At 54.7% G+C, this 20,833-nt stretch overlaps 1 protein-coding gene across 4 annotated transcripts; it reads right to left on the bottom strand.

The window, feature by feature from the left end:
* Positions 1–870: 870 nt before the first annotated feature.
* Lipe (lipase E, hormone sensitive type) lies at positions 871–19,841 on the bottom strand. Of its 4 annotated transcripts, none has more exons than XM_052168822.1 (10): positions 18,923–19,841; positions 9,364–9,899; positions 6,858–6,948; positions 6,601–6,746; positions 6,221–6,406; positions 5,841–6,132; positions 4,477–4,704; positions 4,181–4,357; positions 1,728–2,167; positions 871–1,396 (listed from the first exon to the last, which is right to left on the bottom strand). In XM_052168822.1, the coding sequence occupies exons 1-10, from the start codon at positions 19,839–19,841 to the stop codon at positions 1,184–1,186; spliced, it is 3,228 nt and encodes a 1,075-aa protein (XP_052024782.1). In that variant the 3' UTR covers positions 871–1,183. The 4 variants fall into 4 exon arrangements, with proteins under 4 accessions (XP_052024782.1, XP_052024787.1, XP_052024796.1 ...); XM_052168827.1 differs by lacking the exon at positions 18,923–19,841 and adding an exon at positions 16,881–17,351; XM_052168836.1 differs by lacking the exon at positions 18,923–19,841 and adding an exon at positions 11,331–11,395.
* Positions 19,842–20,833: the final 992 nt, after the last annotated feature.

Here is a 20,833-nt window from a genome sequence, read left to right as displayed (position 1 = left end):
GGTCACCTCTGAGCCTCCCCGAGCCCCAGTGCCATCACACGCCCTGAGCCTCCCTCCAGGGACCAGGCTGCCTCACTGTCTGTCCCCCTTGCTCTGTGGTGACCTCACCCTGCCTTCGGTGAGCCTTACTTGTGCGACCTCACTGCTGGTCAGGATGCTCTGCTGCTTTCCCTACGTAAGGGTCTTGCCTTCGCGTGTCCCCAAGCCTTCCCTGCCTCCCCACGCCTCGGTGTGCTCTGAAGGGATCCTTGCAGCTCCATTATGACCTAGGCTGCCCTCGAACTCCCCACTCCCACTCCCACGTATGGAGCCTGGGTCACTGCTCACTGTCACGCTTCTCTGCCTAGCAAGTTTAAGCTCATATTTTTAACACTTTTAAAATGACGTGTATGGCTATTTTGTCTGCATACATGTCTACTTACCATGTTTATACCTGGTACCCTTGGAGGCCCTGGGACTGGGGTTACAGTTGTGAACACCCACGTGGGTGCTGGGAATCGAACCTGGGTCCGAAGAGCAATTAGTGCTGTTAACCACTGGGCCATCTCGGCAGCTCTGTGCTCCTCTGTTTAAGGTCAAGGTCATCTCTTCTGTGAAATCATTGCACAGACCTCTTGAACCCTGTCCTGGCAGCCCCAAGGGCAGACTCTGGGTCTAAATTGTTTCGCTACACCCAGGGTCTGCCAGGGGCCAGGCTGCTGGGCTTTAATGGCGACCACAGGCGGTAGAACTGGCATACATATTAGGTGGCTTGGGTTGTGAGCAAAGCTAGTCAGGGTCCACATATCCTAATTCTCCCTTTCGCAGCAACTCGGGCTCAGTGCTGCCATCTGCTGGGAAAACACACTCCCTAGTTTTAAAAGGCCTAACTAATTAAATAACTTTTATTTACAAAAGGCAAAACCGACTAGCCTAGCCGCGGTCGGTCACAGCAGCAGCAGAAGGCAGTGGTGGAGTGCAGGTTCAGCTGTCTCGGTGACAGGTGTGTGTGTGCGCCGCCCTCCCCCAGGTTCAGCTTTTGGCCCCGTCCCTCCCCACTTACTGTCTCAAGTTAAGGCACAGCCCACTCCCGCCCGCCCAGCCCGACCGAGCGGCCTAGAGCCGTCTCGGAGCGCACTCATCACGGAAGCCCGCGCAGATGGGAGCAAGAGGTCTTTTAGTGCCGCCCCCCGCCGTCCCCAGCTCAGATCAGCGGTGCAGCAGGCGGGGTGAGGATCAGCCGGATGCGCTGCACGCACAACTCCGTGGCCTGCCGGGTCTCGCGACACAGGGCCGCCAGGCTCAGGAAGCCATGCGGCAGGTCCTCTACCACTTTCAGCGTCACGGGCTGGCCCAGGTCGCGCAGTCGCCGCGCGAACATAACCGAGTCATCCAGCATCGGGTCCAGAGCGCACGCCTAGAGAGTGTGGGGGTCGGGGTAGGAGGGGGGAAACACGAGGACACAGATGTGCAGGTTGACAGAGCCGGTGTGGGGGTGTGGGTAAGGGGAGTTGGGGAGGGAGTGGACAGAAAGAACGCGGTGGAGGTGATGGGAAGATAGGTGGTTAATTGAATCTCCGACCTTTACCCAATCCCGCCCATCTTTTCCACCTGCTCAACAAATTGGCACATGACCAGACTCCCTGGCCTGACTGGCTGCGTGGTCCTTGGCTAGCTCTTTCCCAGGTCGCCCACGTCCCAATCCCACTGCCCTCCAGCCGCACCCACCCTGCTGGCCTTGTTCTCACCACAATGTGCACAGGCGGCAGGGTCTTCAGCATGCTGTCAGGGGCCAGCAGAGGAGACATGAAGGGGTTCTTGACTATGGGTGACGAGTAGAGGGGCATGTGGAGGACACCTTGGCTTGAGCGCCGGGGGTGGAAACCCTCGGGGAAGGCCGCGCGCACACGGGGCACTCCGTCCATGGGGCTCACTTCATCTTTGGCTTCAGCCTCTTCCTGGGAATTCCCAGGCCGCAGAAAAAAGTTGACATCGGAGGGTGTGGAGGGGCCAAGTGTCTCCATTGACTGCGACATCTCGGGGCTGTCCGACGCCTCTGAGTTGCCCTTAAAGCTCAAGTCCTTTATAGTCAGCTTCTTCAGGGAATCTGTGCCCAGTAAACCCTCAGGCTGGGCCAGAGCTGCCTCAGACACACTCCTGCGCATAGACTCCGCGGGGCGCACAGACTCTATAGGAAGGGTAAAGACAGAGGCTGCCTGAGGCCAGAAGAGAAGCCTGGCTGCGAGTAGGGTGTGTGCATCCAGACCGCGGAGGTCCAGGACCAACGCCCGTCTGTCCAGGAGGGGGCTTTTCTGTATCCAGGGTTGCAATTCTAAGGCTTGGAGGTGGGGCTGTTACAGGGCAGGGTGTGCGGGTATTACGACTGGGAAGTGCAAATCAACTAACTTCTGAAAGCTTCCATTTTTTCCTCTGTATACATGTTATATAGTACTTAGCTTAAAGGTTACAAGAATATAAGAACTCAGGATTAGGGGGCTGCAGAGATGGCTCAGCGGTTAAGAGCACTGACTGCTCTTCTGAAGGCCCTGAGTTCAAATCCCAGCAACCACATGGTAGCTCACAACCATCTTAAAGAGATCTGACTTCCTCTTCTGAGGTGTCTGAAGACAGCCACAGTGTAGCTATGTCCCCAGGCTGGTAGGAAGGCAGCACAAGGGGCTGTAGCTGCCTCTGGGCTCCCCACAGCAGGAAGGTCAGCCAGCCTTTCTGACTACTTGACCAAAGGGTCTGAGGGAACCCACAGCTGAAAGGAGCTTCTGTTTACAGGCAGCTAACAAATCTCCAGGGCATGTTACTGTCATGGACCTGCTCTCCAAAATGACAGTCATGTCCCATTTTTATCTCTTTCCACTGAGAAACCAGGCAAGCAAGTGCCCGGATGATGTGTATGTCTGGATCCCTACGGTTCGCCATTTTAGGGATTATACGGTTTTATTTCTGTTGCCCAAATTGGGATCGTACTGCCTCAGGTGATGCACACACTCATAGCCACAACTTGCCTTTATCAATCTATGAGGGCAAAGTGCAGACCAACACAAGAGTAATCACTCAGGTGCTGCGTGACCCAGAGTCACCGCAACAGAACTGCAGACATAAGACACGGGATTCTAGTATCTTCTTAGAGCACCTGCGTGCCAGGAGTGTGTTGGCATTTGACACGAATGGGTGTAGTACTCCTCACTGTGACCCAGCAAGGTAGATACACACTTGTACCCTTTTTACAGAGGGACAAACTAAGGGTTATAGATGCTAATGTCTGTCCATTGACTGAGAAGCTGGACTGGAGTATGTGCCTTGAGGCCATCTTTCCCATAGAGAACCCCGCCCAAGGCTCAGTGGCCCTGGCCTCAAATCCAATTTCCGTTTAACTTGTGCATGTGTCTGCCTACCTGAAGATTCTAAAATAAAACACATGTTGTTGTCTTTTTGTGTGTATGTGTGAGTGTGTGGTCAGAGATCACCCTTGAGGTATTGTTCTTCACGGCACCGTCCACCTTGTTTTTTTCTTCCGCTTTTATTAATTCTTATTTGGTGTGTGGGTGTACATGTCTGGTGGGCAGAGGACAATTTCTAGGAAGGAGCAGCTTCTTGCCTTCCACCATGTGGGTCCTGGGGACTGAGCCACCTTCCTAGCCCCACCTTAGCTTTTGAGTCTTTCACTGACCTCAGGGCTCCCTGCTTTCGTCTAGACCGGTCCTCCAGCCAGTCCCAGGGACTCTCCTGCCTCTGCCTCCGTCAGAGCTGAGATTTTGATGTGACCACTACACCTGACTTTTATTTGGGCCTTGGGATCCAGACAGGTTCTCACACCTGCACAGCAGGGCTTGTTTCCCAGGCCATCTCCCCAGGCCCCTGAAGGGATGGGCTTATTGTTGAGACAGTGCTTCCCAGGGTGGCTTTGACCTACCTAGAACAGGAATTTGCTTTGCAGATCAAGCTGGCCCTGACCCTCAGAACTCTTTCTTCTGCTTCCCTAGTGATGGCCCTGAGACCTGAGAGGCTTTTTTTTTTTTTTTTTTTTTTTAAAGGCAATGTCCTGGAATTGTGAGATCGCTTGGGGAAGCAGAATTTCCATGATGTAACCTGCTGTGGAAAACTAAGGGATGGTTGTAGGCCCAAGGACAGAACCAGCCGAGTCTACGGTGCCTTGGCCAGGTGCCTGGAGCACGCTCTCACTTACCTGCGGTGGGCAGTGTGCTCTTTTGGGGCTTGCGTCCACTTAGCTCCAGGAAGGAGTTGAGCCATGAGGATGCGCCCAGGCGGAGGTCTCTGAGGAACAGGGAAGTGTCTCTCTGTACCAGCCCCATCACGCCCAGTGCCTTCTGGTCGGAGTCAAAATGGTCCTCTGCTTCTGTGCCTGCGAATGCATGTGGGAGGCCGGGCTGGTCTCTCTTCTAGGTGCAGTCCTGACACACAGACTTGGCGTATCTGGGGCATGCGGGCACTGAGCTGCCACACCGAGGGCATGGGCCTTACCTGAATAGGCACTGACGCACTTGGAGAGGACACTCAGCGGTAGCAGAGGGTCTATGAGGCTCATCAGACGAGAGGGAGAAGCAGCGGACTGCAGGGTGGTCACTGGGTAGGCGGCCATGATGCCATCTGGCACCCTCACGCCATAGGCTGCTGCCCGGAGGGACACAGTGATGCAGAGGTTGCCACCCGCACTGTCCCCCGCAAGGCATATCCGCTCTCCGGTTGAACCTAGTTGTTGGGAGAAGAGCCCAGTCACAGCCTGGCATGAGCGGGAGAACTGGGCCCTCAGGTGAGGTGTGCAATCCCAAGGTCAAGCAGAATGCCACTTCAGTTCCTGCGAGAGGCATGGATTTAGACCTGTGCGGTAGGTGGGCAGTGGTCAGAGGACAGAGACAAAGCGCCGGGGACCTGGGGAGTCTGGCAGGCTGCAGCAAGAGCAGGCGGTGGCAGAGAGGAGCTCAGGGCAGTTTTCCCAAGACAGGGACATCAGAGGTTAGGAAACCAAAGGTCAGAGTTTAGGCGGAATGGCCGCAGTCTGCTCTGTGCCTCGAGGTCCTCCTGGGATGTTGGCATTCCAAGAGGGAGGTAAGGACCTGGCAGATAGGTGGGCATGGGAGCCAGCAGACTGGCAGTGAGGAGAGCAGAAGGTGGGCAGCTCTGGGGTGGGGGGAGCAGGAGGGGAAGGGCTGGGATCAGAGAGCAGGAGGCAGAGATGACGTGGCCAAGATCCAGGCTGAGCAGCATTGGGGCTATTCTCAGCAGGGCCGCAGGGCTGAGCAGCATTGGGGCTATCCTCAGCAGGGCCGCAGAGCTGGGCAGCATTGGGGCTATCCTCAGCAGGGTGGCAGAGCTGAGCAGCATTGGGGCTAGCCTCAGCAGGGCCGCAGAGCTGAGCAGCATTGGGGCTAGCCTCAGCAGGGCGGCAGAGCTGAGCAGCATTGGGGCTAGCCTCAGCAGGGCCGCAGAGCTGAGCAGCATTGGGGCTAGCCTCAGCAGGGCGGCAGAGCTGAGCAGCATTGGGGCTAGCCTCAGCAGGGCGGCAGAGCTGAGCAGCATTGGGGCTATCCTCAGCAGGGCGGCAGAGCTGAGCAGCATTGGGGCTAGCCTCAGCAGGGCGGCAGAGCTGAGCAGCATTGGGGCTAGCCTCAGCAGGGCCGCAGAGCTGAGCAGCATTGGGGCTAGCCTCAGCAGGGCCGCAGAGGCGGCAGGAGGGAGGTGGGCTGGGGCCAGGGGCAGGTAGACATGAAGCTGAGGCTTGAGGACCTAGGGACTTAGTGCCTCTCCAGGACGGGATAGGGGTTGAAGAGGGGTGGCCAGGGTAAGGACGGGGAAAGAATCTGCGAAAGCAGGGACCTGGGTCTCACCAAGCAGATCACAGTGCTTGACAGCCCAGCAGTAGGCGAAAAAACACTCTTCCAGCGCTCGGGGGAAGGGAGCCTCCGGGGCCAGGGAGTAGTCGATGGAGATGATGGGGACTCCTAGCTCCTGGGCCCAGTTCTTGAGGTAGGGCTCATGGGATTTGGAGGTCTGGGCCACAAAGCCGCCACCATGGATGTGGATAACCAGGGCCCGTGAACGGGGTGCTTGGTGAGGCCGTGAGCGCAGCTCCAGGCGTGGGCCCTCAGTTTTTGCCAGGCTGTTGAGCATCTTGCTGTCCTGGTGGCGAGGAGGGATGGCGATCTGTCAGGGCTTTCTTCCTCCCACAAGTGAGCCCGGGGCTTCAGGGTGCTGGGGTGGGGCTTACCTGTCCCTCCCGCAGGTCATAGGAGATGAGCCTGGCTAGCACAGGCCCTGGTCCCGTGTGTGCCAGGGGAGGTGAGATGGTAACTGTGAGCTTGGGGTCGGAGGTCAGTGGCATCTCGAAGGCCTCAGGTGGCAAGCTAAGCAAGCGGCTTACCCTCACAGTGGTCGATGCCATGTTGGCCAGAGACTGGGGAGGAACAGAAAGGATGCTGGGTAGGGCTATGGGGGCACACACATACACTCCCCCCTCAGCCCAGCTTTTGCTTAATGTGCTGTTCCTGGGCCTGGGGCCCTGTAGTGAGCGCTGTGGCTTCACTGGATGTCTGGAAGCCAGTCTCCTTCTGTAACCATGCTGGGAGTTTGTCCTGGCTGTGTGCTCACCGACAGCACCTCGATCTCAGTGATGTTCCAGAAGGCTTTCCAGAAGTGCACATCCAGGTTCTGTATGATGCGTTCAAATTCAGCTCCCCGCAACTCTGGGTCTATGGCGAATCGGCCACCGGTAAAGAGGGAACTGGCAGTCACACCTGGGGGTCAGGGTGCGGGTGTCAAGGAGCCCTGGTGGCAGCCAGATTGCTCAGTTGGGTTAGGAAAGGAGGGGCAGGAGAGGGTGTAGGCAGGGTCCAGCTCCCACTCACTGAGGCCCGTCTCGTTGCGTTTGTAGTGTTCCCCGAAGGACACCAGCCCGATGGAGAGAGTCTGCAGGAACGGCCGGATGGCAGGTGTGAACTGTAAAGATATGCCTGTGTCATCCAACTACCCAGGAGAGGGGTGGGGATGGATGGGGCACGAGGTGGGGCAGAGACAGGAGTGGGCACATACGGTTAGTAAGCTCTGACTGGGCTGCGGTGTGCTGTGGGCCTAGTGTCCTCAAAGGAAGGGGACAATGCACAAATAAGGATGTGTGATATGTAAGGTCGAAATCAACTAATGATCTGAAGCATGGCACTAGGTGCGCGGGCTGCAGTGATGCCCATGGCCTGGGCTACCTGGCCAGGCCTGGGAGTCGGGACCTGAACGAGGAGGGGTATTCCCAGGAGAGGCCAGAGCGAGTGCAGAAGCGGATGCTGCAAGCGGGCAGCCAGGGGAAGTAGCAGGACTGAAGTGAGCACGGACGGGACATGATGTGGGCTACGGCTGAGTGAGCCAGGAACGAGGTGGGGGAGGTCCCCGAGCCAGAGAAGGCCTGGCCAGAGGGATGGATCTCATCTGAGCATTGGAGGGCTGTGAGCTGGGGACTAAGTGCATGCGGGATCTTCCTGAAGTCAGGGAAAACAGGGGTGAGGCAGACAGTCCGGGCTGGGTACAGGGAACTGAAAGCCAGAAATGGGGAAATGATCCAAGACAGGTACAAAGAACTTTGGCAGATTAGCCAAGGCCTAGGCAAGGGGCAGCCGGCTGTCAGGGAAGACTGGAGACATGACACATGACAGGTGGCAGACAGCGAACAGACAGGAGACTCAGCCACGGGAGGCCAAGGTGAGGAGTTAGAGCTCTTGTTCACTCAGTAAACACGGACAAGTCCTGCAGCGCACTAGGCTTTGGGGAGCAGGGACTGAGTAAGAGCTGAGATCTGGAGGCCTCTGCCTTCCTGGAAGTTGACGCTTTAGAGGGTGATGCTATCCTGCATTCTAGCAGATCTGGGTCCTCAGGAGCTGGCAGCTAGCCCAGGTTATGCTCTTGGCCAGGGACCCAGTAGGCCAAAGAGCACAGGAGCCGTGGTGGCTACAATACCGGTGTAGGCAGCCTGGAGTGCCTTTCTTTCCAACGCCGATGCCAGGACACGAAAGTAGGGAGATGGCTGGCTCTGCTGGGCTCATCGTTTCTTGTAGAATTCGTGTGGGAGAGGGAAAGGCCCAGAAAGAACTATGTTGTGTTGCTGAGGACCGGAGTGGTGGGCTCATCTCTCAGTGAAGGGAGAGGGAGGAAGCCGCTGGGATTCTTAGCAGGCTCCTTGGTACAGTTTGACATCGTTCCTCGGGGCTGCCTGGACAAGCGCTGACCCCAGACAGGGCCGGCTCCGGCCTCTGTTCTGATTTTAGTTTTCTATGGTCTGCAATTCCCTAGCCCCAATTTATTTATTTGTGTGTGTCTGTGTGTGTCTGTGTGTGTGTGTGTGTGTGTATGTTTGTTTGTGAAGCAGGGTCTTTCTATAGAGTCTTGGCTTGCCTGGTACATGTGATATAGCTTAGGCTAGCCTCTATCTTTAAATAATCCTTCTGTCTTTAACCTCTTGAGGGTACTGGGCTGTCTCACTTTCTGTGTGGTGACAGGTTCCATCTTTCTGAGGTGGTTTGGGATGGACAAAAGACAGAAGGTTCACAGCTTGGGTCAGAACCCAGGGAAGAGATCAGCCACAACCAGGTCTTCCCCAATGTCACCCTCTACAATGGGTGTGTTAACCCTGTCCTGAGGGCTGCCTGGAAATCATGTGATTTTTATAGCAGCTAAGCCCAGGTGCCAATCTGATATCAGTGAGATGGATGGCACCGTCTTCCTTCCGTTCCAGAGTCTCGGTGAAGATGGCAGGGAGTGCAGTCACACAGAGGAGACCTTTGAGATCAAGAACTGTGAACCCTCCTAGGGGCTCAAACTCAAAGGAACTTAGGGGACTACAAAAGAGTGAGCGGAGCACAGTTCTCGCCTGACATCCGTGAGGCTCTAAGTTCAATCCAAATGCTTGAAAAAGAAAAAGAACAAACCTCCCCACCCCGGGAGAGAAGCTCTGGCCTCGTGCGTGTCTGAGATCCTTTCTGTGGAGTTACCGCTCCGGCTCGCCTGTGACTTCTGAGACAAGGTCTCAGTAAGTCCCCAGGCTTCCCTTCAGCTCACTCGTAAGCTCAGCTGGGCCTTGAACTTGCGATCCTCCAGCCTCCGCTTCCTAAGTAGCTGATGATATGTACCTGCTGGGTTACCAGGCCCAGCTGGTGGGGAGGCTTCTGAGACATGGGAGCTCTAGTTATGAGTCGGGGGTTTGAGCCCCACAGAGTCCAGTTCTGAGTTCCTGCCAACTTTCCTTGCCAGTGTGTGGGCTGAGTCATGAATCTAGTAACGGTGATTACCGTGGACACTAACTACTTCAAGGACAGGTTACTGGCCACCGGTGCCTTCACCGTGAACCAAGGACGTGGGGCAACAACTCACCTGGAAGCCCAGGCAACGGCCGTAGAAGCAGCCTTTATGTAGCGTGACATACTCCTGCAGGAAGTCAGCGGTGAGGCCCTCATCACCCTCAAAGAAGAGGACTCCTGGTCGGTTGATGGTCAGCAGGCGCTGGGCGTAGTAGGCCAGAGCACGGAGCTGGGTGAGGGCGGCCAGGTAGGCCTCCAGCTCTGCTAGGTTGTGGCTGGCACGGAAGAAGATACTTCTGCGGTTAGAGGCCACATAGCGGGATTTGTGTAGTAGGTGTGCCAGGCAGCAGCGGGCTGTGTGCACCAAGCTACGGTATCCGTTGGCTGGTGTCTCTGTGTCCAGGTCAAAATGGTGCGCCACACCCAACAGCTGGCCGAGGGTTGGTTCCAGCCCCAGTGCCTGTTCCCGGACACCTGCAAAGACATTGGACAGCCGCCGTGCTGTCTCTCCTGGGCCCTGGCTTGAGAAGAAGGCCATATTGTCTTCTGCGAGTGTCACCAGCGACTGTGTCATTGTGCGTAAATCCATGCTGTGTGAGAACGCTGAGGCTGTGGGAAGATGGGAAGGTCTGTGGTTACCCTTTGCTGTTAGACCCAGGAGTACAGGTCCTTCCTCTTTCCCTAGGCCCCACCAAGTATCCAAACCTAGGACCATCCTTGCTGAGATCCGGGAGTCCAAAGCCGAGCCCCCTCTTTCCTCAGGTCTGTTCCAAGCCTCCGGGAGACGCAAGGGCCTTCCATAATCTTCTCGCTCTAGGGACTTCTCTCCTTGTCTTCTAGAAGCCTGTGCCTCGCCCTCTTTCTGCCTAGCAGCTGGGAGTCAGAGGCCTCAGGCAGAGCAGTCCCTGCCTACCTCTGCTCAGCAGTACAAACCCGCTGCCCGTGTCTTCTGCCCTCCTTCCTGGATCTGGGAGGCCAATGTCCTGAGCCCAAGAGGATCTGCGTCTCTGTCCCAGAAGCCGGCCCTCCCTCTTCCTTCTTCCTTCCAGGTATTCACGGGTGAACTCCTATCTTTGTTTACTGTCTTTGGACCCGTGCTTTGTGTTCTGGGAAATATGGGTGCTTGTGGCTCCCTTTCTTAAACCCACACATTCAAGTCCCATTCCCAGTCTCCTTCTCAGTCTGCTGGGGCTGCCCACAAGCCCTTCCCTTCTAACAGTGGCTGGGAACCTAAATCCCAAGCCAGCCTTGACTATCACCTAGGACTGCCCTCTACACCTAGCCCTGCTTCTGAGCCCCATCTATACCCGCCTTTCTGCACCAGGGACTCACTCCTGGTTACTTAAGCCTTCCCATAGAATCCCTTCCAAAATCCACCTCCCTCCTTGTTTTTCTGCAGGATTCCCTAAACCCAGCATCCCTTCTTTGGATGGTCTCCTGGCTTTCGGCTTTGTCCATCTGCCTTAGAGTACACGGTCACACTCTCCTGCCCAAAACAATTCAAATAGCTAATAAATATTAATCTCACTAGCCAAACCCATGCTACAGTTTAGTTCGCCCCGAAGACCCTGGATGCACTGGATCAGACATCTATTACAGGAGGGAAACTGGAAACTCCTCACTAGGAGCCAAGCTGTATGCATAATTACAGAGCCCACTTAATCACCCATTTCTAAGTCCAAAGTTCCTACATACGGAGCACTCCTCCTGGGACTCTTGAAGCTCAACTTCTATCTGTCCTTCAAAATCAGGGTCCATGCTTGGCTTCCCACATTCAGGGTCCTTTGTGATCTTCCTCCAGAGTCTCTTTAGGTGTTCCTGTTGTTTAGACTTTCATACCACATCTCGGATAAGTTGCCCTTGACACTTTGGTGGGGACATTACAACCTTCCTGAGTCATTTTTTCCCCTCTGGAAGTCTAGGGCCCTGCCTGGCTCCTGCAACCCTTTGTTTTCCTTAAAGACAGTGTCTCCTCTCCCTTCCAGGCCCTGGGTTCTGGCAGCAGCACCATTTCTGTGTCTTAGCTGGGCCTGCACTCACCCCTCCCTGGCCTCTTCCGACCGCAGAGCTCCCCAGGCTGGCACAGCAAGTCTGTGGCCAGTGCCAGTAGCAGCCTGGGGCGATAAACTGGGGGAGGGACCAGCCGGGTAGGGTGTGGCCACTGCTTCACCTCCCTCCAGAGAGAATAGTGAGGACCACGTGTTGTAAACAGAGCCCAGAATTCAACTCCTTGCCCCTCCCGCCTGCCTGACAGGCAGCTCAGCAGAGTCCTCCTGCTCTGGAGGGTCTTCCTGAGAGCCCTGGAGTCCTGCCCTCTCAGTCCCTCCTTGCTTAGCCCCGGGATCCTGCCCCGATCTTGCTCAGAGTCGGGTCTAGCCCCAGCTTCTCCTTCCTCAGATGCAGGGATCCAGTTCCAGGCTCCTTCCTTAGGACCCAGGAGTCCCAGGCTTTAGTCCTGAACACACTGTCCCCTCTCCCCCAGAAAGCTGTCCTCCCTTCTCCCCAAAGAGGATTCAGGGAGCCAGAGGCTCAGGGATGCCAATTCCCACCACCCCCAGACTGGCCCTGGCACAGATGTCTCCAGCTGTTAGGGAAAAGAAGTGGCAGCCCTCCCCCGGGAGTGCAAAGGCCAATTAAGGGCATTACCAAACTCAGCCGGGGCCTGAGTCACCTAGCCACAGGCCTACTGGGTGCTGTTCTCACATGCACATCCTTGGCTTACCCTAACGTCCGTCCGCAGCCCACCCTGCCCTGCCGACAGTCCAGTCGGCTCCATGTTACACAGGAGGAAAGCAGGGCACAGATACGTTTGCAGGGCCTTCCACAGGCTCCTCACCAGCCGGCTCTTTCTCACCCTCGGGCCTCCGCTCCCCGTGGTCCCTCCCTCACCTCTCCCCACTCTAAGGTCCACTCTCACTTACCCACTAAAGCTTATTTTGACCCTGGCATGTGCATACCTTTGTTTTTCTGTCTGTCTCCTCTAGGACACAGATGGGTTTCTGTGGAGGCATAAACCTCATAAAGTGGAGTAGGACTATTTAGGCAGAACACAACACTACAATAAAGGTCAGGTGTGTGGCCTTTGAAAGAGCCTGTGGTACATGAGGTGTGTGGCCTTTGAAAGAGCCTGTGGTACATGAGAGGCTGCGGGGTTCCAGCAGCACGCGGCTGGCTGTGGGTCAGTCCTCTGTCTCTGTCCCTGGACTGTCATCTTGATGAAGGGAGAGGGTGGCCCCACGGCCTCGCACACTAGCAAACATGTGAAGGGCAGAGGGCACGGAGTGGACTGAAGGCCAAAGGCAGTGGCTGGGAACTGGGGAGAGGGTTGCTCCTTCCCAGGTCCCGCACACAGACCGCGGAGCAGACCCTCGTTATGGTGGGATACCGGTCCAGGTTGGGTGATCCTAGGTTAGGTCTGAATTCCTCATCTGGAAACTGCTGAGCCATTCTGCCCACCCAAGGTGGGTGGGATGCTTCATGAGCCTTCCTCTTCCTCCTGGGAGCGGAGCCCGTGTGATGAGCATGCGCGGCGACTGAGCCGGAGCCCTGAGAGTGGAACCTGTGTGATGAGCATGCGCGGTGACTGAGCCCAAGCCACGAGGCGCTGCATGCGCAAGTCGGTTTGCTCCCTGGCCTCATTCAGCTTGGCCTCGCTGCTGTGGCGGGGTTGGGCTCCTGACCATGTAGCCTGCCACTACCCTAATACACCACATGATTTCCATATCATTACACCAAATGCTCATATTATTTGTTCTGTCTCCCCATGAGATTGCCTGGGCACCCCGAGTTCACAGTCTTCTCTGTTGTGTTCTGCTCTTAGCCCGTACATTTCCCACCTTCTAAGCCTAGCCTCACCCACTTGTCTCTCTGGATACCTTGTGTCTGTCACAGTTCACCCTGCCAGGACTGACTACCTTCCCACCCCTATGTGACATGTGGGGGACACGGGGTTGGCCATTTACTGTGGATGAAGAACGCTTTTGGAAGAACAAGTGGTTGGGATGAAGTGGCAGGGAAGGGTTGGGTCCCCCAAGCCCTTGTGACTTCAAGGCCCTGCTCTTTGCCCCATTCATGGTTCCCTGAAGACCGGGCTGGCTAGAGGCAGAAGGGAGGGGTACTGAGATTGCCAGAATCCCAGGCAGAGGGCACTGGGGTAAGGGCATACCCAGTGGGGCCATGGGCTAGCATGGCAGGAATGGGGCAAAGGTAGGGCAGGGGGGGCTGGCAGGGGGGAGGGGCCCAGCCCTTTGCCCTGGGAGTTCTCCCCACTTGGTGCTGGGAGTCAAATGTGGATAAGCTAGACAAATGCTCTGCCTCTGAACCACACTCCTGCCTTCTCCGGCCCTTTGCCCTGAGAAGCCACTTGTCAGCTATATCAGGCCTGGACTTTGGTTCCTGGGGATGTCCCAGGTCAATGTACCTTTGTGCTTCTTGACATGTCTGAAGATATGTGTGTTTGTATGTGTCATGACCTATGCGTGCTTGTTAGCCTGTGAGTATGTCTTATCTTGGATCTTCAGCTTGTATGAGATGTGTGCATGTTTTTATGACTCCGTATCCTGGGACTGGGGATGTACCTCCGTGGTGGAGTGCTGGCCTCGCTCCACTGGATTTGATCCCCAATACCATACAGACTGAGTGTGGGGTGAATATTTGTAATCCCAGCACTATGGTGGTGGAAACAAGAAGATCTTATGTTCAGAGCCATCTTGAGCTACATGGCGAGTTCGAAGCCAGCCTGGGATGTAAACATGATACCCTGCCTCTAAAACAGCAGCAAAACAATAAAAACAACAAGGATCTATGTACGTGTTCAGGTGTGTCGTGGTCTCCACGCAAGTTCGTGTGTGCTGAGCAGGACTCACTGTTGGCTCAGGCAGAGAGCTCAGCAGTCACACTGCCCACTCCCTCACCTATCCCTCCAGCGACATCCTAGGAGCCTGGAGACTCACAGGACAACCATCTCCACTACCTCCTCCTGGTCGTTCAAAGGCTTCGAGAGCCTCTGACTTAAGCCTGTTTCCTGCAGAGCATCCCGAGGATCTCTTGAAAGCGTGAAGCTGACCATGCCCTCCCAGCCCATCACGGCTTCTGCGCCTTCCTCCCAGATAAAGCTTCAGTCTTGGAAATGGTCTTCCAGCGCAACCTAGAGCCCACCCCGCCTGCCCCAGCTCCTCGCCTGCCCCAGCTCCCCACCTGCCCCAGCTTCCCAAGCGAGCCGCCTTGCTCCTACTGCTCTGCTCCCCCTGCCTCCCTTGCTTGGCAGCTGGTGCCTGCCCATCCGTCCATGTGTCTGATGTCATGTTGGAAAAGCTTCCCACAATCATTTTCTCGTTTTCGAAAGCGGGACACATTTTCTCATGTAACTCAAACTGGCTTCAGACTATATAGTCAAAAATGACTTTAAACTTCTTTCTGATCCTCCTGCCTCCACCTCCCCACTTCTGAATCATAAGCATGTGCCACGATGCCTACTTTGTGTGGTCCTGGAGACAGACCCCTTTGACACGCTGCACAAAGTACTCCAGTAACTGCACAAGGTACTCCAGTAGCTACATTCCTAGCTCCAGGACTTTTCCTTTTATCACATTGGTTTGTTTATGAAGTTTTGTAAATGGGTAAGAGAGGTTGAGACAGCTTCACTCTAGCCCCGACTGACCTGCAACTCACTATGTAGCCCAGGCTTGCTTTGAACTAATAATGGTGATCCTCCTGACTCAGGTTCCCAAGGGCTGGGATCAGAGCTGTGTGCCACACGTCTGGCAACAACTAAGTCTTATTAATGTCTGTGTCCTTAGCTCTACTGAGACTGTCCTGGTAGTTACAGAAAGACTAAGCCCAGCACCTCTACACATTGAATGTATGTCTGGGGATGGACTCTGTGACTGGAGCCTTTTAGACTCAGAATTAAGGTTGGGGCATACAACAACTGACAATTCCACACTCCCTGCTCCGAGAAGGCTGAAGGTGTCCATCTCTCTGCCTTCACGGGACAGGTAAAGGAAACCCAACAGCTCAGTGTCGTCATTTGGGAAATGGAGCGATCATAATAACAGCAGTCTCATCAAGTTCCTGGCAAGGTCAGGTGGATAAAGGACAATGAGCCAGTCAGGATACCCTTGGGGCAGGGGTGGGGTCTGATTCACGGGTCTGAGGCCTGGCACCAGGAAGGGCCGGAGGAAATGACAAACAATTCTCAGAGCTGTGAGCCTTGTGAGTATGCTGGCCTGGACCCTGTGCAAGGCGCCTTACTCAAGCAGATTCTTTCTGACTCCTCATGACACTAAGGGCAGCTTGGCCCCATGCCACACTTCTCGCGTTCCTTTACTTATCAATCTAATAAATACTTGACTGTCCATGTGTCGGGCATTCCCTGTAAACAAGGCAGACACAGCCCCACTCTTCCGGAGCTCAGTGTCTAGTAGAGCCTGACTGTAGACGTACACACCTCTCCTGGCTTACTGTGTGCCAAACAACACACATTTGAATCTGACAACAGCCCTTCAGATGCCTGTTTGGAGCTCAGGGGAAAAAAAAGAGAGAGAAAAGGGCCCTGCTTATTACTTCAAAGGTCATAGCAATTTGGGGAGATGGGTCTCGGTGATAAAGGTTCCAAATTACCTTAAAGCATAGTGTTCTGCTTTTTGTTGTGGGATAGGAGGTTTCAGGCTTCTGCTTGAGCTCCCACACTTGTCTACCAAAGGAGGTACGAGGAATGATGACTTTGGGGTTACTGGGGCTGGGGAGCCAGGCCAGGTTTTTTCTCTTTGCCTGCACAGGAACCTGTCCCTGGGACTGATAAAGGTACAAGGACTGCGGGTGGAGTTGCACGGTGGGGTGGGGTGCTGGCTCAGCTGTCACCAGGCCCCAGGTTTGGCGGTAAGCAGCACCTCAAGACAGACAAAACTCATAACTGAACCAGGACTTAATGCCTGCTCTGACTAAGCCATGCGACCCTCTGGTTCTGACATTGTATCTCTAGCCTTTTGGATCCAGGGAAGCTAGATGGTAATTCTCTCCTTTCTCTAAGGACGGTGTGAGATGCAAAGTCAACTTAAAAGCTCTCGTGTTTGGAAAGTCGCCCCAGTGCTGCTGGGTTGATGAAGGTCGATTGTCAAAGAGCAGATGGATGGACTGACTGAGAGAGTAAGAAGGGGCTCCAAGGGGCTCTTCCAGTTACCGGGTGTCCCTCCCGCCTACCTTTTGCATGCTTATATTTCTTCATTTGGAAGAAGCGGTTAAAAACCCTTCCACGTTATTCTTTTAAGAGGGCAGAAGACATGAAAATCGGGGCTTGAACTGAGGCCGAAAACACTAAGGGCACAGCTGTTGTTCTTGCTCAGAGAATAAGGACCCCTGCGAGAACCCTATTCCCACAGACTAGCATTTCGGACACTTCTCCCAAGACCGCACTGGGAGAGCCGGTAGTCCCTACGTCTCGGTGGGGCATTCTACTCTCACATCACCCCTCACGCAGGACGCAGTGGGTCAGTCCACGGATCTCTCCCCCTCGTGGAAGTGGGTCAGTCCCCCCAGTCCCCAGTCCCCCAGAGGACGTGCGGGATTTCTTCCAAGCTGCTACCGGCTCACCTTTGACCTTGCCTCTTCGCCACCGCCTGCGACTGCGGTTCCTCGATCCTTCTTTAGCCTGCTTGGAGGCCTGGGCCCCCACGGGCGCCGATTCCACGGCCGGCTCCATCAATTCTTTCCAGTCCTGGCGCGGGGCCCAATTCCAGCGATCAATTCCCTCTCTTAGAGTCAATCCTAGTTACACACCACCGCCAGGCCCCCAAACCAACCAATCCTGGACAGGCTCCTCGCTGAGCTCCGCCTTTAGTGGGTGGAGCTGAAGGTCTTGGCCCGCCCATTCGCTCAGGTTAAAGGGACCGCGCAGTGCACAGCAACGGCAAAAAAAGAAAAAAAAAAGCAACCCTGGAGGCGGCGAAAACTGTCCTCGCAGCAGGAATAGTGAGGAGTCGCGCTAGAGTCATCCCAACAGGGAATCCTCAGTCGTCTCGTGCAGGTGCTGACGCTCGCCATCCCATTCACCTTTCCTTCAACTTGTCCCGCCCACTTGCCCCAGGAGCCGGAAGAACGGGCGGGAGGGGGCGGGCAACCCAAGGCGTGGGCGGGGACCGACTTGGGGGCGGGGCCTCGCTTGCGAGCCGTTGGGGGAAGCCCCGCCTTTTCCTCCGCCCCCGTCACGTGTTCCTCCCTGCTGTTTTTTTTTTTTTTTTTTTTTTTTTTCCCAGACAGGATCCTATACTGTAGTTGAGGGTGGCCTTGACTTCTCCCTCGTAGTTCTTATTGCTCTGTTTCATGAGGTTTCTCTCCCTCGGCCCTGTCTTTTTCCCAAGAATCAAAGGGCTGCGGGGCGGGGAAGGGGGGAAGACAGCCACCCTGAGGCCTAGCAGCTTGCAGGAGTTCAAGTCGAGGGAGTCCACGTGCCCCGGAAAAGGCGGGAAACGGGAGGCGCGAGACCCGCGCGTGCGCACAGGGCTCACTGCGCTCCCCGATGCCTCTGGGTAGCCCATGCAGAACCCGGCTGCACTGGAGGATTAAGTTTCTTCTTGACAGAGCGAGCATCACTCTGTCCTCTGAAAAACCTCTCGGGCCTTCGGGGAGGTGAAAGACCATCTCCACCGACCTCCCCTCTGCTCCCTGCAGGACTGGGCTCTATGGCGTCCCCTGGCCTTGCTTCAGAGAGGCGGCAGGGAGAACCACCGCACCCCACCAGCACCTCACTGTTTGCATTCAGCCTTGACCTTGCCGCAGCCCTATCCAGGCCCCTCTCCCACCTTCTATACCCCATGAAACCTAGTCCTTCCATGGCGCCGAGGCCCTGTGTGGAAGCGCCTGGCAGAGGCTGCGGATGTCCCGGATGTTCAGACAGTCTACACCACACTTGCTTTTCCCTCCTCCTCCTCCTCCTCCTCCTGCTCCTCCTCTGCCTTCTCTTCCTCCTCCTCCTCCTTTCTTTTCCTTTTTCCTTTCCTTTTCCTTTCCTTTTTCCTTTCCTTTCCTTTTTCCTTTCCTTTCCTTCCCTTCCCTTCCCTTTCCATTCCTTTCCTTTTTCCTTTCCTTTTTCCTTTCCTTTCCTTTTTCCTTTCCTTTCCTTTTCCTTTCCTTTTACCTTTCCTTTTTCCTTTCCTTTCCTTTTTCCTTTCCTTTTTCCTTTCCTTTCCTTCCCTTCCCTTTCCTTTCCTTCCCCTTCCCTTTCCTTCCCTTTCCTTTCCATTCCATTCCTTTCCTTCACAAATGGATGCTGGGAAGAGGATGGTTTCTTTGACCTGATTCCCGAGTGAGAGCTTTTTCTGACTTCAAGTTGATTTCTTTCACATCTTTTGTAGGGGCCAGCCAGGTGTAAAGGGAGACAAACCTTGTTGTTACTCCCGTGTTTGCTGTTTCTAAGCTGCGGGGCCTTGTGTAAGATCCTTCATTTTTTTATGCTCAGCATCCCTTCTCTACAGACTGGGCGAGGGAGGAGGAGGAGGGGGAGGAGGAGGAGGAGGCCTTTATTTTACAAGACTCTTGAAAGATGACTTGAGTGTTATGATCCCAGAGACAGAAAATACTTAGCACAACTAAATGACTGACCCCGGAAGGCTCTAGGTGTCCAGGTTCAGACTCACCTGTGTCCCAGTAGTGTTTGTGTTTCTGGAGGATGGCTTTCTTCCCATGTGGTAATTTCCCGCCGTATCCTGACATCTTTTCAAAATCAGGTTTCTTTTTGGAGAGCAGTGGCATTTCCGGGATCACTGGCCCACAGCTTGGCTCTGGAGGATTTGACTTTGAGAATGAGCTCAGGTGTTTCTGTGTGTCAGACTCTGTAACACAGTCAAAAAATGTATTCCACTCTTGGGATGTCTGCTGGTTGGATAGCTCATGCAGTCTTGTTAAAAACCCTGACTCGGCCAAAGATCCCCGGTCAGATTTGGCTCCTGGGACAAGAGGTGTTTGCTGGGCTGTAGGGTCTGGCTGATCAGGTCTCTCTTGGGATGCCGAGTTAATTTGGGTAGGGGGTTTCTTGTCCAGCCCAGATACAGCCTGGGCTGTAGAAGCAGTCTCTACTTCTGTAGCCAGAGATGGTTCTCCTGGTCCAGATTTTGTCATCCCTACAAGTTCATCTCTGAGTTGTGGTTCCTTTTGAGTTGTATGCACTTTTCCCGCCCCAGGTCCATTATGGGAGGTGGCTTCCTGTTGATCCAAGTGCACTTCCTGGCTTGGGGATGATTGCTGTGGTGCAGGGAAGGCTGATGGGGTGAGACATTTCTGGAGCAGAGCAGTTTGTCGGGCTCCCTGTTCCTGCTGGAATCCCTCCTCTTGCTGGGCGGTGGGCTCGTTTGGGAGACGTTGTTTCTGTGGGGTACTCAGCTCCTGCAGCATCTTTGATCCTGGGTGGTCTGTGAAGGCTGTTTGTGGCCCAGGATCTGGCTTGATGATAGGTCTCTCCTGTGTGTCAGGTTTGCACTCTGGCCTAGGTACTGAGGTGGAACTTGGCTCCATAGTTGTTATCTCCCTTGTGAAAGAAATGGGTCTCCTAGGCTTCATCCTCCTGCCCCTACCCTCCAGGCTCCCCTCTTCACAGAGCTTTCATGATGGCACCTCCCTTTGGGCTCTGATCTCTTGTCCTGGCATTCCTGGTCTTCCTGTTTAGCTGGTCTGTGGGTTTGTCACTGCTGGTCCCCACTCCTGGCCGAGTGATCACTCCGTGCCTCTTACTTTGGGGAGGGATTAGGACTAGGAAGAGGCTCATGTGCCCAGTGCTGTCTTACAAGAAGGGAGTGGCCTGTCCTCTTGTGTCATAAATAGGGCCCCACCCCACTCACCACTCGGCTAAGAAGACCAGCGACCCTTCTCATAAGGCAAGTTTCTTAGTCTTCTGTTTTATCTGGGATGATTCTAGATGAGCTGGATGAGTGGTCCCTCAGAGATGGGAATCTCGTGTAGCCCAGGCTGGCCTCAAGCTACTAATCTTCCTGTCGTCATTTCCCAAATTCTGTGACCACAGGTGTGTACCACTATAGTTCAGTATTTCCCCCCTTCCTGACACCAGAGAAATACTTGAGGACTCTCTATGCTTTTAATAATAGTTTCCTTTTCATTCATTCTTACAACTTTGTTACCCGTTGAACTGTCTTAGATTGCTGCTCTGATCATTTCATACTCCTGCTAAAAAAGGAAACCAAACTAAACAAGGCAGAATCCATCCTGGTTTTTATAGGCTCAAAACCCCTTTGAATGGCAGCTGATAGCCTCCACACAGCCTTCTAGCCTTGACCTGGGTTTCTGCATTTATATCTCTTGTACTACACGAGAAACCCACAGAATGCAGTGATAATGATGGGGATGACGGTGGTGGTGGTGGTGATGATGATGTGAGGAATCATAAACACTGAAGGCTGTCTAGATGCTAAGAAACCACAATTTCTAAACCTTTATTGCTTCTAACCAGGCAGTATCTGATTCAGTGCTTTGCCTGCCTTTTATACCCCATATAGACCTTACACCTCCAAACAAGTGAAAGAACAGAGAAGGCCAAG

Source organism: Apodemus sylvaticus, chromosome 1 (assembly GCF_947179515.1).
Source record: "Apodemus sylvaticus chromosome 1, mApoSyl1.1, whole genome shotgun sequence".
NCBI classification, from domain to species: Eukaryota; Metazoa; Chordata; class Mammalia; order Rodentia; family Muridae; genus Apodemus; species Apodemus sylvaticus.
Note: the sequence above shows the minus strand (reverse complement) of the source record. Positions and strands in the feature narration are given on the sequence as shown.